Source organism: Phyllopteryx taeniolatus, chromosome 12, assembly GCF_024500385.1.
Source record: "Phyllopteryx taeniolatus isolate TA_2022b chromosome 12, UOR_Ptae_1.2, whole genome shotgun sequence".
Classification (NCBI taxonomy): Eukaryota; Metazoa; Chordata; class Actinopteri; order Syngnathiformes; family Syngnathidae; genus Phyllopteryx; species Phyllopteryx taeniolatus.
Genome location: NC_084513.1, coordinates 14,969,610 through 14,986,134, shown reverse-complemented (window position 1 = coordinate 14,986,134; position 16,525 = coordinate 14,969,610). Strand labels below are relative to the sequence as shown.

Here is a 16,525-nt window from a genome sequence, read left to right as displayed (position 1 = left end):
TCAAGCAAGTGCATCGTTGTTACTAGTTAATGTTTACAAAAATATCATGTTGAAAATGTTGAAAATAAAATTCAACATTTTTTATTTTATTAACGATATCTACAAGCAGGTATTTTTTTTTACATTTGGTATATATAAAATATATAGTATATATTTATCTGTATAGATTATTTGTACAATATATTTACTGTGTAAAAAAGTATGTACAGTAGTTTTGTAATCCCTATCGCTTGCTTTTAGCCCCTTTTTAATTTGTACACAACACTGCAAATGAAATGCATTATTATTCGTTCCTGATCAGGTTTTTTTCCCCAGATCACAAATAACTAATTATTCAACAAAATAATGGTTTCTTGTTATGCAGACATTATCATTCGGATGTCCCCAATCCCCACCCTTCCCCCGTCTCTTAGATATTTCCTATTAGAGTTCATTAAAATGTATGAAGATTAGTTTAAATTATCATAAAAAGTAAATAAATATGATATTTAATGATTTATAAATGTGTATCATGTTCTTCGTTAAACTAAGCATTTTTTTTTCATTTCACCATCCCCAGCTGCAGATCAATGGATGCTTGCGGTTGCCTATTTTATTTATTTTTTTAGTGGTAGAAGAGTGTGATATTTGTTCGTCCTCATGAATCATCTGTATCATCTTTAAAATCACTTTTATACAATGATCCATGACTGTGCACATTTCTTACATACATTCCTAAACTGACTTTGCGTCTTAACAAAATCACTGCTTCTTCCTCTGTCTCCTGCATTTATAAAGGTAGGAGGCTTATCAAACGTTATAACCTAGTAATGCAGTTAAGGCCATTAAGTGTTTTCATAGGTGTCTTGAAGCAACAGTTAAAAGTCTTTCAAGAGTTCTAGTCGTGAAATAAAAGTGTAGGAGTTTGTTGTGGCTCTCAGACCTGCACAAAGCTGTCTGACTAGACTAACAATTTGATGGTTTTAGGCACAGTAAAATGTTCTCTGAGGGTGACTAGAATTCAGATTAAAGGAACCATTAGCCATAGTACATCATGTTCAATTCTGTTTTCACAGGAATTCTGTATAAAATGTCAAGGAATGTTAAGCATTACCACAACTTGTCGGCATCCTCTAATACAGATGTAATTTGTCACAATAGGGCTGTTTGAAATAATATAGTTTTGTTGGTTTGCCTTATGTTGTGATTAGACGACTGGAACTCTAACGTTGGCATTCTGGGGCCACACTAATGGTTCCATTGTGACTTGTAAAGAAGAAAGTAATCCTCTGTCCTCAATTTGGTTTGGATTAGAACAGACATTGAATGGGCTCTTGCTTGGCACATTTGCCACCCATCCACAAAGTTACATGGAAATCAGTTGCTTTGTAGTTTTTTCCTTATTCCTCCTTACGAACAAACCAACAAACAACAACCAAAACAACACTGGCCACTGCTTAAAACTTGTTTCAAGTAGCCCAGTACATTACTTTCCGTAGCAAAACCATCATTATCTTGAGAGAGCAGACTTGATTTATCTATAGCTGATTTCGCAGATGTTGTGTTGCAAATCAAAGAGCAAAACCTAACCTTAAAAAAGTGGTGCGATTGCAATATCTGTCTTTTTTTCAAGCATGATTCAAATACTTTCCATTCTCCTGCAAACGGGTGTACCCCAGTATGTAAATGATTGTGTTCCATATATCCGTGTGAAATTACCCTGTCCAGATAGAAGCTAAATGTTCTCAATATAGGGGACTCTAGATTATTTAACATAGCCACAGAACTTTGTACGATTGTCACAGTGAAATATGCAGAAAAGGACATGATCTAGTGACATTACTTGCAGAGAGATTGGTTCTGTTTTTGTTGTTGTCTTTCTCCAAACGCATTTTAGGAGAAGGCCACGAGTGATAAAAGAGGAAATATAATCAACTCTGCTTGAGAAGCCCATTTTTTAGTCTCAGGACTGAAACAAACAAGAAAAGGGGCTAAAGGAAGCCAAGAAGGCTGTACAACTCGTATCTCCCAAAAATGTAACCATTCTCAACCAGATAACTGAACCTTGTATAGCTTAATTTATTACCAGCAAAGAATAAGATTCAGAATAAGGACTGATTCTGTCCTCTAAGATGACAATTTGTTGTACATTTTTTTGTTATTGCATCCTGTGGGAGATAATTGTGCGTTCTGCTGTCCCCAATCACAAGTGTGTTGGTAAACAGCATATCATGGCTTACTGCAGGCAGTGTACAGTGTGCAAAATATGGACCTTCCTTTAAGGTTTTAAGGCTTAAAGACCCAACAAAATATGCCTTGCAACATAAACTGTATATTTTCTAGAAAATCCTGTATTTTCACATAATTATTATACATGATCTCTAGTCCAATTGTAAGTGTGTGGCCAAACAACCAATGAAATCATGTTTTTATAACTCCCAATGTACTTAGCGACTATCCCCATTCGCCACCAGAATTACAGATTTGTCCTTCAAAACACGTACTTTCACTTTAGACCACACCAACCACACTTACTTTGTGTTTGAGTTGTGCGATGACGCACGATGCGCTTAGGAAAAAAGCCAATAACATCACTGTGCTTGAATAAACCAAGTAAAAAAAAAATAATCCTTGGATTATTGAGGTTATTTTTTAGCAGATGACTGACATCTAGGTATATTTCCAGGGAACAAAGTCTGACTGCTCATTTATTAAATTCAAGTAAAGGAGGTCAGCCTTCCTCTTTATGAACGTGGGGAGGTGTCTCTGAAGTATGTGTTTTGAAGAAACATTTGGACAGCAAATTGGGATGCATGCATGGTGTTATAATACATGATTTCCCCACACCTGTATAAAAATGCAGTCAAGTATTCCCATTTCCTATTTAATTGTTTTGATCAATGAAAAACTTTGTGACGGTAATGACAATCTTTGTAAAACCTGGAATGACATAACTCTTCTCTAATGGTATTACAATCAAAACACCAATGGGATTTGATTCCCAAGCCTGATTAAAGACCTAACCAGGGGCTACATGGATCTGTGGCCCACCCCAATGCACCCTCACTCGCATCAGCTCGTAGTTAGGGAGTGCAGGAAAGTGATTACTCACGGATTAAGACTTGCCTCGTTGCCGATATGTGGGGCATAATTGAATAATGGCTGCTTCACCCGAATGGTCCCACTGCAGAGGGGCCTCCTAGCCTCGTCAGATTGGCTCAATATTAACCATGACACAGGCATAACCAGGACAGTAATTAATGCACTGAATCAATTACAAATTAGTCTATTTGTAGAATTCCCAACAGGGGTCCACTCATTACAAGTGCTGTGATGGAGTTGTAAGTCTTTCATATGGGAACTAGTGTCTCTCCACTGTTCAATCTCAGTATCAGTCTTCATCTCTCTCCTCAAGGTAGGATGCGTAAGACAAATTGAAGATAAAATTAATGGTGCTTGCTATCTGGCATTGCAATCCATAAAGTGACAACTGCAGCTCTTAAAAAAAAAAAAACACACACATCAGAAGTTTGGTACTGTCCTATTTAAGGTGGCCCTGAGAGCCATTAAACTTGTAGTTGTAGCTTGTAGCTTTCAGTCTTTCTTAATTAATCTGCAACATTACCAATTGCTGTTTTAAGCGAGTAGTGCCCGCTAATGAGTGATATACATGTAAATCCTAACAATCCAATGAAATCAATTACAAGAGCTGCATCAACAATTGTGCCTTTAAATATAATTTAGTAATGTATTGATTTGCACTGTTAGCGTGAGTGGTTGTTGTTTGCAGTGGTGTAGAACTGCATGTATAGTTCTAATATTTTGTTGAGCTTATTTTGCAACATAAAATGAACAAACTGTTGGACACCCATCTCAGTGTGATGTGGTGCCGTCCTTCGTCACTGCATACTAAAACCATAATAGAAACCTATTAATAGATGAATACTTGTCAAATGTCAACGAATAATGGTATGATAGACACAAGTGCAGAAAACACAAAAGTAGAGAATGCAGCCAGAGAAACTGTACAGAATGTGCAAAAGATAGGGTATAACAAAATTCTTCAAATCTAAAGCAATAGCGAGCACATGGCATGACAGGACTGGACCATAACAACAATTAGGGTGACAGTGGCCACATAATCTCTTGCCTTGCACTTTGAATTTGAAGAAGGGAATCATACTTTGTTTTGACAGACCCTTTGTCTAATTGCAAGAGAAGAAATAATTAATTTTTTTGTGGTTGTAAGTTTCAGTGGTGTAAAACTGTATTGCAACTTCCTCTTGTCAGATCACGTTGTAATGTTGATCACAATACACAAAAATACCTTCTTCTTTATTGTGTATTTAAGTTTAGGTGTAAAAAAAAAAAAAGAAAAGATTTGTTCAGTGGCCAGATCCCTGTGGCGCACATAACTACACATTAATACACATATGTATGGAAATGAGATGAGACAATCATGCTAAGATGTGTTGTCTTCAAACATGGTAATTGTGTAACTAGACCAGTGATTCCCAACCAGTGTGCCGTGGCACATTAGTGTGTCATGAGCGTTCTTCAGGTGTGCTGTGGGAAATTATCAAATTTTACTTAACTGCCCAAAAAAATATTAATTGACAAGAAAAAAATTATCTTTGTTCCTCTGTTTATGCCAGTCAGTGACAGACAGAACAAATAAATGCTCTTCTATTAAATGGCAGGAATTACATACAGTAATTACTATGTATCTACATTTTATGACATTTTTGTTTGTTGGTGTGCCATGGGATTTTCCAATTGTAAAATATGCGCCCTCGCTCCATAAAGGTTGGAAATCACTGCACTAGACTTACAGCACCCCACACCAGCAACCTGCAATCCCTCTTTCTAGTTCTGAACTGAAAACAGGCAAAGTTTTAATTCCATATTCAAATATATGTGGACTTTGATCCATTTGACTGATCATCCTGAAATGTACCGGTCTCCATTCTTCTGTCTGTTTCATCATTCTTTCACCTTCCTCGCTTTGCTGACTGCAGCAAAACCTCTCTCCTTCTCCATCCCATTTAGAAGTTGGGGATTGGAGGATTCAATTTCAAAACTGGGCACGTCTCAGTGACTCAAGTGAGGGGTTTGTTCCGCTGCCACACTTCCGTTCACAAATGCTCTGGCCTAGGGAGGAGGAAGGGGGAGCAATCCCTTTTAACCTAGTGAATCTGGCTCTTGCTGTCTCTTGTTCACTGTTACTGGGACTTTGGTGCTCTCTCGGGATGCATGTGTGTTAGATGGGTGCAAGGCTGGCTTACAACACGTGACAGTTTTTGCGTGGTTAGTATCAACATTATGTCGTTGCCAGTACCAGTACAACATTTACTGTTACAGTATATTTTATGTGCAATGTACGAGAAACAGTTTAGGCACAAACTTGGGCTTCTGCAATATCATACAATTAGATACCTGTATGTTCCATACAAGATTTACTTTTAGCTTAAGAAATTCAGGACATTAGGGATGTGTTGTTATATTTAGCAGGTAATTTACTGCTCTAATTGAATGTAGATACAATGACAAGGCCGTGCAAAGGCCATGCAAATTTAGCTCTACCACAAACAGAAATGAAACTGGCCCATGTGCTAAACTCCTGAGTATTAACTCCTTTTTAAATCTCCGGTTTCTGTTCTACAGGGATGTGTGTGCACTTTTTTTCTTTAAGTGCACATGAGACATTTTGCAATGAGGCTCCTTGTTTGGTTGATCTTTGTTTAATAAAAGTGACCACACAAAGTAGATTTATGTGTTCATTGGCTTAGCAAGAGCCTGAAGTCACATCCACATCCTAATTTATTTTTAAATCTTTTGTTTTTGAAAAACATGTCATCTTCTTTCATTACTGCCTACTCCTATTTCACTCTTCATTGCTGCACTTGAACAAAACCAAATGGCAGCTGTGTACGCCAGATAATAGACTGCCCAAGAAAAAAGAAAAAAAAAATTATGAAGTGTGTGCCCTGAAATAATTGTCATCTTTACTTTTGTATGCCCACATTAAGGTAGCTAGATTTCATAGCACGTACTGCTATGTGCCAACCTTTGCCTTTTGGAAGATTTAAATGGAAAGAATATAGAACAGCTCCCCAGGCAATGCCACTGAACTTAGAGCTTTTCTTAGTCTGTGAACTTAGAATTTTTGCTTGTCGTTCAGGGTTGAGCAGCCCTCCCAACAGGGTGAATGTGAATTGTTAAACCGGCCTCTGCTGTTGCATCATCCCTACATTTTAACAAAGTGTTCCAATTTGAATAACTGGACATACTGTACAGTAACCCTAAAATATGTGTTGAGCTAGCAACAGAGTTTCCAGGATCTTCTCTGTATCATTATTAATCTTTATAGGTTTATTTTATTCTAGTAGCTTCTCGGGGTGAATATCTGTATATGTATTGCATTGCTTTTTGTTGCGGTACTATTGTTATCAAAGTCTGATATCAGTTATTAGGCAAACATGATGATGATTTTTAGATCTTAATATGATGTAAATCTCAGTGTTCTCCCCATGTACTGTCAACACAGCTTAACTGTAAATACTTTAGCGTGTTCTATTTGGACACAAACTACTGATTCATGCGTTCCCAATTGACCTTTTCAAACACTATCAACACCAAACACTAAAACTAACTCGTTAGTCCATGACATACACGGCTGCTACACAAATGTTTTAGACCATGTGGACTCTTTCATTTTCAATGAGCTCTCAACATTTTACCATTTTGAACAGGAATGACATCTAAATCATGGAATAATGTGCTTAAAATTTAAGTTATAGCGATTCTCCATACTGGTGAATTAACCAGGAACAAAATTAATGAAATAAGTGGGTTGCAACCATCCATCCATCCATCCATTTTCTGAGCCGCTTCTCCTCACAAGGGTCGCAGGCGTGCTGGAGCCTATCCCAGCTGTCATCGGGCAGGAGGCGGGGTACACCCTGAACTGGTTGCCAGCCAATCGCAGGGCACATAGAAACAAACAACCATTCGCACTCACAGTCATACCTACGGGCAATTTAGACTCTCCAATTAATGCATGTTTTTGGGATGTGGGAGGAAACCGGAGTGCCCGGAGAAAACCCACGCAGGCACGGGGAGAACATGCAAACTCCACACAGGAGGGGGCCGGGGATTGAACCCGGGTCCTCAGAACTGTGAGGCTGACGCTCTAACCAGTCGTCCACCATGCCGCCAAGTTGGGTTGCAATTTAATAAATATGTTAAGAACTGTATCTTTGGCATTTATTTACACCTTGCTTTTGTGCTACTAGCTTGTCCTGGCACAGTGACACCAAGACGGTGACTGCTCGTGCCCGGCGCTGTATTCGTACCATTTTAATCAATGACAGCGTAGTAAGTTAGCAATTTTTTTTGTTTTGTTTTTGTAGCATATTAAATTAGCGATTAAACATAATTATAGGGTGCTGTATAGCAATACAAGATATCCCTAAGGACTTCCAAGATTTTTTAGTACTTTTTGTATGATTTCCTGATAAATACTTGAAAAGATGTCCCATGGCCAAGATGAAAACCAAGTTTTAGACCCTTGCAAAATGCAGTGTTTTTATTCCCTTTAAGCTGTGCACTTGGCCGCATCGCTGCCCCCTTTAATTTTTTTTTTTTTTTTTTTTTTTTGCGTGCTTCAGAAGCAAACTAGAAACTATCCATCTCTGGAATTATCTATCTTCTGGTTCACAGGTCTTTATTACCAAAGCCTAATAGATAAAGCGACTTTTTCCCACAAAGAAGTATGAGTCTCATCCTTTTCTAATATGTTGTACTACTTTCTTACTTTTCTCCTGAGTGCATGTTGTATTTGTCTATCCCCAAATGTAAAACAAAGTTTAAGACCTCAACTAAGTCTGTATCAACTTGACACATTTAGTATTTCGGTCCCCATGAAGGTGTCAGACCCTGCCAGTATAGATAAACAAGGCCACTTGTACCATGGATATATATTTACTGTCACCGTGTTTCAACTAAATCCGCATACAATCACCAGACTAAAGACCGTCTGTTCCGATTAATAGGAATGAGCAGGGCAATGACGCCAGAGCTGCAGCCGTGGCTTAGTTACTGGAGGTGGACGGCCACGCTCTCTGACAGCTGTCAGCCACAATGATTATGCCGCTCGGCCAGGGCCTCCTAAGCACTTATATCAACTGACTGCATCAGCTGCAATAGCATTTCACACATATACACACTTGTTGATTATCAGCAGGCCAGTGTGGAAAGATTTTTCTGACCGCCTGTCTATTAGTGACAGCAACCATGATGGCGGATGGGAGAAAGAGGGCACGGCCTGTCGCTTTGATTCATTCAACATCAGCTGCTTCTCTGTGGCTTTTTGCCATACTCTCCACAGACATTATACCCAGTCCTAAATGACATTTAAAGTGTGAAGTAATGCCTGCCCTTGTGATGCACTCACCCCAGGCCCCATACGAGACATGAGCGCTGAACCTTGTGCTGCTGCAAGTGTTGCAGTGTGGTCTCCAACCCTGGAGCAAATATTCTTCGCTCAGATGCTCTCATTCAACTCACTGGCATGATTGAATATGTAGAGAGTGACCTCGGAGGCACATGCTGTCAATGATATGATGCATGCTTGCATCCCCTACACCGCCCATTCTACATTTTGACACTTTTTTTTCTGGTTCATTGTCTCCATTCTGCACGTCTAACCATTTGAACCAGCAATATGGTTATATAAATATGGTTTTGTTTTCAAACAGAAGGCTTAAAGCTTCGAAAAGACCCCCAGTATATTCTGTTCAGTTTCCATAAAACGTATCAAACCTGTATTATTTCCCCAAGTTATGCTTCATGCTGCATAATTGCACGTCTATGAAAAAACAACAACAATAAACACCAAAAAACAGGAATTTGAATCAGGTGCAGGGATCAGACAAACTGGGCCAAAGGAATATGTATAATTACAAAGGCAGCTGGCAGAATGCCACTCTTAAGTTTTAATGCGATGAAAGAAAGCAGTCCGGACAGGGAGTTGGCGAAAGCTCTATCCAGAAAAGACTCCTGAATCAGCCAAAGGGAATACCACAGGTAGTCTAGACTGCACATAACAATAATGAAAGACAAATACCTAGCCACATCTGTTAATCAAAAATTCAAATAAATGTTGCTAATCCAGCACCTTAAGGGAAGCAGAACAAACTTCGCATAGAGGACCTTTTTTTATGAACTAGACATCGACATATGTTGCCCAGAGAGCCAGTTAAAAAAAAAAAATACCACAAAGAAGGAGGGTCAAACAACGAGATAAATAATTGGGAATAACCTTAGAAACATGAACCCCAGAAACATTAAAACCCTCACTGTAACTATGGCATCAATATACAAAATCCAAAAACCTCTAAGTCGAACATTAATTCAGATCACATATTGGTTCAGATTTTGACGACATTTTTCCCTTTCCCCCACTTTTTCTTTTTTTGTTTTGTTTTGTTTTATTATTTTATTTTTTGTTTGTTTAGTTTTTTTTTTTTACATCGCTAAGACACACTAACAGAACCTTCCATCATTCTGTTTGCAGTCGATCCGGGAAGTGACAGGCTATGTGCTGGTGGCTCTCAACCAGTTTGACTACTTACCACTGGAGAACTTGCGAATCATCCGAGGGACTAAGTTGTACGACAACCACTACTCACTTGCAATCTTCCTCAACTACAGACACGATGGAAACTTTGGGCTGCGTCAGTTGGGTCTGAAGAACCTCACGGGTGAGTGACATTTATCTGCACTGTGTCCTGCAACAAGAATGTTCAGTGTCTCACAATCCATTGGACCCAGTCATTCATTAGTAGACTGTAAAAGGGTTAGCAATTGGAATACGTGGGGACCGTTTTGTTCCTGGCTTTCATTTTGACATTCCAAGCCCAGAAGCCACAAAGAAATGAAGCACAGGGAAAAGTTGAGAAAGTATTTGCCAAACTAAGTGTGGATCAAAAGATTTTGATTTACACTGTTGGTGTTATGGGTACATGCGGTGGTAACAGAGAGCTAGAAACGTTATTCATAAGCATCAGTTTGCTCTCCAGTACAGTTGTGATATAAATGATTCCCCATACGTGTTATATTAGGTGCGAAATAAATTACATTCAACTACAATTACAGTGAAAGTCATGGAGTTGATTAAATTGTAATACCATTGCATTAGTATGTAATACAGTCCAAATGGTTCACAATTATCATAAAAAAAATATATTCAATTTAAATCATAACAATATCAATTTGTATTTGACTCCCATGACCCACAAATAATATGACAGGGGCCTTTATTGTACAGTCTGATTTAGGTAGACTTCAATTCTTAATAAAACAATGGGCTAAAAATCAGTACAGTTATTTTACAGAGTAAAGGCACCCCTATTTTGTATCCTTATTCAATTAAATGGAGCTGTTAATGCTATTCAACCCTCAAACACCTGTAGAACAGTTGATCAGCAACATTAACTGTCCGCTTTTGATGGTCATTTGGTGTGTGTGTGCATTGACTCCCAAATTATGGAAATTAGACACATACAATATTGCCATGAAATATTGTTTGATTGTTCTGTACATGACCATGCACCGTACACCAAAGCGAAGATGTCCCCATATTTGCAACTTAGCTTGCATTCATAATTGCTAGGATCTACCGCTTTATAATTATGGCCATGTATGTTATGCTTACAATGATATAAACATTTGTTTCCATTTATTTTTGTATAATTCAATGACTTTTTTTTTTTTTCTTCTTCTTTAGCCAGGCGAAACAGCACAGCCTGCAGCAGTTGCTTGTGTAACTCTATTATGTGATTGTGTGTTATGTTCCAACTTGGATTCTCACACATTGTTATACTATACTTTGGGAATTTCTTTTTTGCATCACCACTGGCAGCTTTATTTTTCCAAGATAGTCCTTTTTATTACAGCACCAAGCTGACGCTATAGTGCTCTGGGAGTTCAGGCTGGACTCTGTGAGAGGCCACTGTTTGATGCACCATCCGTGGCCTCCAGCCATAATGTGCAAGGGAAGTTGCGCATAACAGCCATGGCCTGAATCTGCTTTACCGCTGCTATCACTGTTCTTGTTCACTGTTGAGCCTTTTATTCTGATCAACCTATAAGACTCATACTAAATATACTAAGAAAAATAAAGAAGAAAATAATAGCTAATATCAGCAGGCAGAACAGAATGGTTTGCACATGAAGTCAACAGTTAAATGACAATTTATTGTGATTGTGATTCATAAGCCAGCCAAAATACACATGAAATAAGATTGTAATACTAAACAATTAAAACACAATATTGCTAACTGTCATGATTCTGATGACTTCCCGTGTGAAGCTCCCTGCTACGCTTTGGCTCAGTCAAATAAAAATAGCATTTTTCATTCCTGAGATGACCAGTCGTTGCTGTTCTATCCCCAGCTAAACTAAAATAATATTCTGCTTCATAACTATCAGCTCTCAATAAAGGATTGTCAGCAAAGACACAGCATAGCATCAATGCCATTTAAAATGTAAATTGAATTAAAATCCAGATAAAATAGTGTGGCTCATATGCAAAGCTCAGGTGTAGTTGAGATTCTGTTGTTTTTTTTCCTTTTCCATCATGACACTTAGCCACCAGCTTGCTTGCTTTGTCGAAGCCTTTCTCTGTGTTTGAATCATGAAGGCTGATCAACTATTTGACATCAGCAAAGTTCAAAACTTACAGCAAAGTTCAAACCGTTTCTACCCTTAAGTGCTTTGTCGACTTGGGGTCAGCTGTCTCATTTATCACAGAGGTTTTGACTTTGCTGTCAAATTAGTTCATTGTTCAACTCCCAGGAGATGAGTAAAGACGTCGATATCATCGATATATAACATAATAAGAGGATCAAATATATTAACTACATAAGGGGCTAATCAAGAGAAGGTGCAGTAAAATACCCCCAGTGATGAAACCCACATGCATTTTACTTGGTTTAAAATTGCCTTGGATGAAATCAATTTGTCGCTAGTATATTGTAGCAGTGCTCTTATTGATTTTCCTGGCTTCCTCACTGAGTGCGGTGAATAGACTCTGTGGACTTGAAGGGGCTAAAGGATGGGGTGGTGGAGGTCCCTGGCTGCGCAAGGATAGGACTCCCTCTGATGCACCTTTCAATCAAGCTTAGGCAACTTAACCGCAAAAATGTTAGAAAACAGTTTGGTGAGTCTGTGAACACAAAATAAATTAGAAATGAAAACGTTGGTTAGTGGAGGGTATTTATTCAACACTTTGACAATCACATTGTAGGAAACAATGTGGGGACAATTTAAAGCCAAAATTAGGAAATTTGGGAATATTTGTGGCAGCACAGAGGCACAAATCTCTTGAGTGTACCTCTGTGTTTGCATCCCCCTTAAACGAACTTGTTATGTCCATGGGTTCTTATACTGCATGAATGTGTTCTTCTACATAATGTGAATACAGCATGTTACAATAAATAAAAACAAGATTAACAACAAAAATAAAAATACCATTACTTAATGCTTTTAACAGGTTTGCCATTCATCCATTTTCTATACCGCTGACCTTGTTCAGTGTTGCGGAGAGCTGGAGTCTATCCCAGCTTACTTCGCGCAAAAGGCAGACGACACCCTGGACTGGTTCCCACATACAGTATAGGGCACATATCGAGAAAGGCCACCATTCTCACTCACATTCAGAGTGGGAAATGAACCCGGGCTGAGTGAACCACTATACCATCGTTTTTTTGTGCAATGCATTGCTTACAAAAGTCTCACTCTTGTCAATTCCACAGAAAGGCTATGATTTTTTTTCTTCTCCAGTTTGACATTTTGGGGGTTAATATTTTACTATCTGCCATTGTTACATTTCAGAAAATACAGTATCTCCAATAGGCGCTCATTTGCGTGACAAAGCTACAAGTGACATGGCAACCACTAAGCATAGGGCCAACCAATCAGAAGCTAGAAGAAAGCCTGGAAAATTCACAAGAACAACCATGGTGAAGGTAAAGGACAATCATACATGTGGACCGATGGTGAAGTGTAGTAAATCTCAAATATGATGGTTGAATATACAGTAAGGTCAATGTAACAAGAAACAAAATGAAAACAACCAATTAATTTAAAATATATTCACTTTAAATGCAAATTGACAAAACTCATAGAAAAATGGGACGTCTAAGAATAAATATAGTGCTACTACATCAATTTAATACTTGTGAAGTCGTGCATTTTAAAATTAACATAAATTTGGTTCAAGAATTCTTTCAGATGCTATATCCAAGAGTACTTGCTAGTCTGCTACCCCGACTAAATAAAAACCTCAGTAAGGAGCACATATTAGTTTTCTCATTGAACACAATTTACTTCACCCCCTCCTACTCTTTCCTCGTTTTAGCCAGAATATTGTTATTCTTTCAGATTTGCTCAGTGTTGTTGATTCATCTTTCTAACCGCCCCGACGCCTGCACTGCGTCTGTCCAAAATGAAACTTCCAAACTGAGGCCCCATCTGCTGAATGATCCTCTCTTATTGCATGCATGTACAGAAGCCGGTGGTATATGCCAAAGGCATTATCCACTTCTTCATGGCCCATCTGGTCTCTCTTTATTTGTCTCATTTACTGTCTCACTTTCATTTCTTTTCATTCTCCTTTTTGGCTCTCATTGGTTTCACTTGATGGTCCTGATTTGCCATATTGATACCTTTCACAAAAACAAACTCTGTTTGTACCACTATGTACAGTGTTCGGCACCAAATTCTCTTAACTTGATAAAGGGAGTTAGTAGTTCCACTTACAAAACCACTGGGATACAGGCTCTAGCGGCAAATATGTTACATTAATACTGATCATTTCAGAGGGAGCAGAAGACTTTTACACATCTTGTCAGATATGCGAGATGTCCTTGTACCTTATGTATTCATACTTTCAAGAGAGAAATTCTTAACCTGTAGAGAGACACTGAGAGTAAGATAGAAGCAATAAGGGTGGGAGTGTATAAGGTTACTAGAATGTAGAGTAGTACGTTTTCTTCCAAATCACAAAGATGATGAAGAAGGGGATGGAAAGCTTACTCTTCTTTCACTTGTACTTCTTTCTCCAGCATATTGTTCCTCTTTCAAAGCATCCACATAAAAAATAAGCCAGTGTCGGCTTGTAATGGCCTGCGTTACCATCTTTACTGCACATTTGACTTTTCAACCGGAAAGCAAGGAGCAAGAATGATATGGAGCACAAACATGAAGTGCAAAGTAATGTTTAACAACAGCCCGCTGGTACTGTGAATTATAGTAGGAATCACAGCATGTGTGCTCAATGGGGAAATCTTGTGCAAAGTGTGCAGCAAAAAGCTGGACAGGCGAAAGAAATGATAGGCAAGGTGGAAGGGACAATTTGAGTTGGTAAGATACCCGTGGACATGTGCCTCTGAGGAAGGGGCATTTAATTGCTTCCTCCTTCTGATCTACAACCATTCACCATCTACTAAGAGAAAAAAAAGAGCTATTATGCCACCTGAAGCTGAAGTTCAGCTCAGTGCACATTACCAGAATTCGGTTGAGCCTTTTGCCTGGCAGCCCACAGACCTCAGGTCTCCTTCAATTGTGGGACTAATTGATTACTTCCCATGCAATTACTCCCATGTCACACTCAATATTTCACTTCTTCGAGAAGGGGGAAAGAGGAACATTCGTTTTGAAGGACGCCGTTCGTATTGTCACATTTGCAAGCTCCTAATGTGGATCGTGAGGAGGAGTGTGTTAAATTAATTCCAGAACTGGCCATCAGTTGTGGTTGGTATTAATTGATTGCTCTGTAATGCTACTGTCTGACAGAGATAGGGAGACTACCGAAGGTAGTAGGTGGTTTGCTATGACAGATGGGACAGCAGGGATCAATCCCTTGAAATGTTCTTTTTTATTGTTCTTGTGCCACTTCTGACTTTAAATCATTAATGATATACAATATGGTGTATTAGCACTTTCAACATTATGCTAAGCCTGAATGTACTCAAATAGTTCATGTGTTTGGAAACCCTGTTTATTTACTAATTATTAATTTTGTTTATTGTTTCCACCCATTCACTACACCCTATCCATCCATTTTCTGTACCGCTTATCCTCACTAGGGTCGCGGGCGTGCTGAAGCCTATCCCAGCTATCTTCGGGCGAGAGGCGGGGTACACCCTGAATTGGTCGCCAGCCAATCGCAGGGCACATAGACACAAACAACCATTCGCACCTATGGTCAATTTAGAGACTTCAATCAACCTAACACCCATGTTTTTGGGATGTGGGAGGAAACCGGAGTACCTGGAGAAACCCCACACAGGCACAGGGAGAACATGCAAATGCCACACAGGCAGGGCCGGGATTTTAACCCCAGTCCTCAGAACTGTGAGGCAGATGTGCTAACCAGTCGCCCACCGTTCCGCCACCCTAATTGTATTTATTATTATTTTTTTAATGCTTCAATTTCTTTTACATGATTGTTGGTACAGTACAACCACCTAAGGAAACATATTTTCAAGAAAAATGCACCTTCCATCCAGAGGTCGAATGGCCATGATGCATGATGTCGCGCAAGACAAAATCTTGTAGCACTTTGAAGTCAAGGTGATATTTTTTTTCTTCTGTTTTTAATGTTGCTTTTTTGTGTAAAACTGTAAAACTAATAAATTCACAGCTCTACTCTTTAACAACTACCTTTAATATTGCAGCATCTATTGTGTTACTTTAATTCCATATGGGAGAAATTAACAGACTTTCCTTTGGGATCAGTTAAGTTTCTGCTTAACCTAACATATTGTAACCTAACCACTCCCATGAAAATATCAAGCATTAATGAGGGGATGGTTGCTCATTAAAAGCCCTCACATTTTCAATACTCATAATTTCCAATATATGTTGTAATCATTGCACAAGCTTTCTTTCAAACGAGTTTAATAACTGAATTAAATGTACTTACACACAACCTCCAAACCCGCACTACCCTGTGGCAGCCTCATAATTAATATAATGTACATATTTTTATTACCTCTGCGCCTGAAGACTTTAGCTAGTGGAGCAGATATTGATGGGAGCAGTGGTGGGTAATAGAACATGAAAAGGACTCTTCTGTTCATCTCCTGTCTCCACAGGGATGTGTGGCGTGTTACTGCATGCAACATCAAGCATGACAATAATTCATTTTCAGTGACCATTATCTGATTTAAAACTCACCTTTTGTTCTTTATTATGAAAAGATTATTTGATTGTTATGTTTTTTTGGCCAGCCTATGAACCATTGTTGTCTGCATATGTGGATTACAGTATACAGTATATGACTATACATGAATTGTCTGACGACCTCTTTTCCAGGGTTTTTAAAAGACTTATTATAGAGATCGTTTTGTGGTTTCAAATCAAATGTCTGTATTGTAAGTGTTGACTTTCAGTTAGTCTGAGAATATCTTCTATGGCTGGAACGCAATCAGAGCCCCTTTTTGTTGTTGTATGAAATATAAAAATTGTATTCTTCTAA

The 16,525-nt window shown here is 38.6% G+C and overlaps 1 protein-coding gene across 2 annotated transcripts in view; it reads left to right on the top strand.

Annotated features, from left to right (window-relative positions):
- The window catches only part of LOC133486824 (receptor tyrosine-protein kinase erbB-4-like), a 240,031-nt gene that overhangs the window by 136,554 nt on the left and 86,952 nt on the right, over positions 1–16,525 (top strand). For both annotated transcript variants that reach the window (XM_061792531.1, XM_061792530.1), the window contains exon 3: positions 9,557–9,743. In XM_061792531.1, coding sequence (XP_061648515.1) covers positions 9,557–9,743 — 187 coding nt within the window. The remainder of the gene's footprint in view (positions 1–9,556; positions 9,744–16,525) is intronic.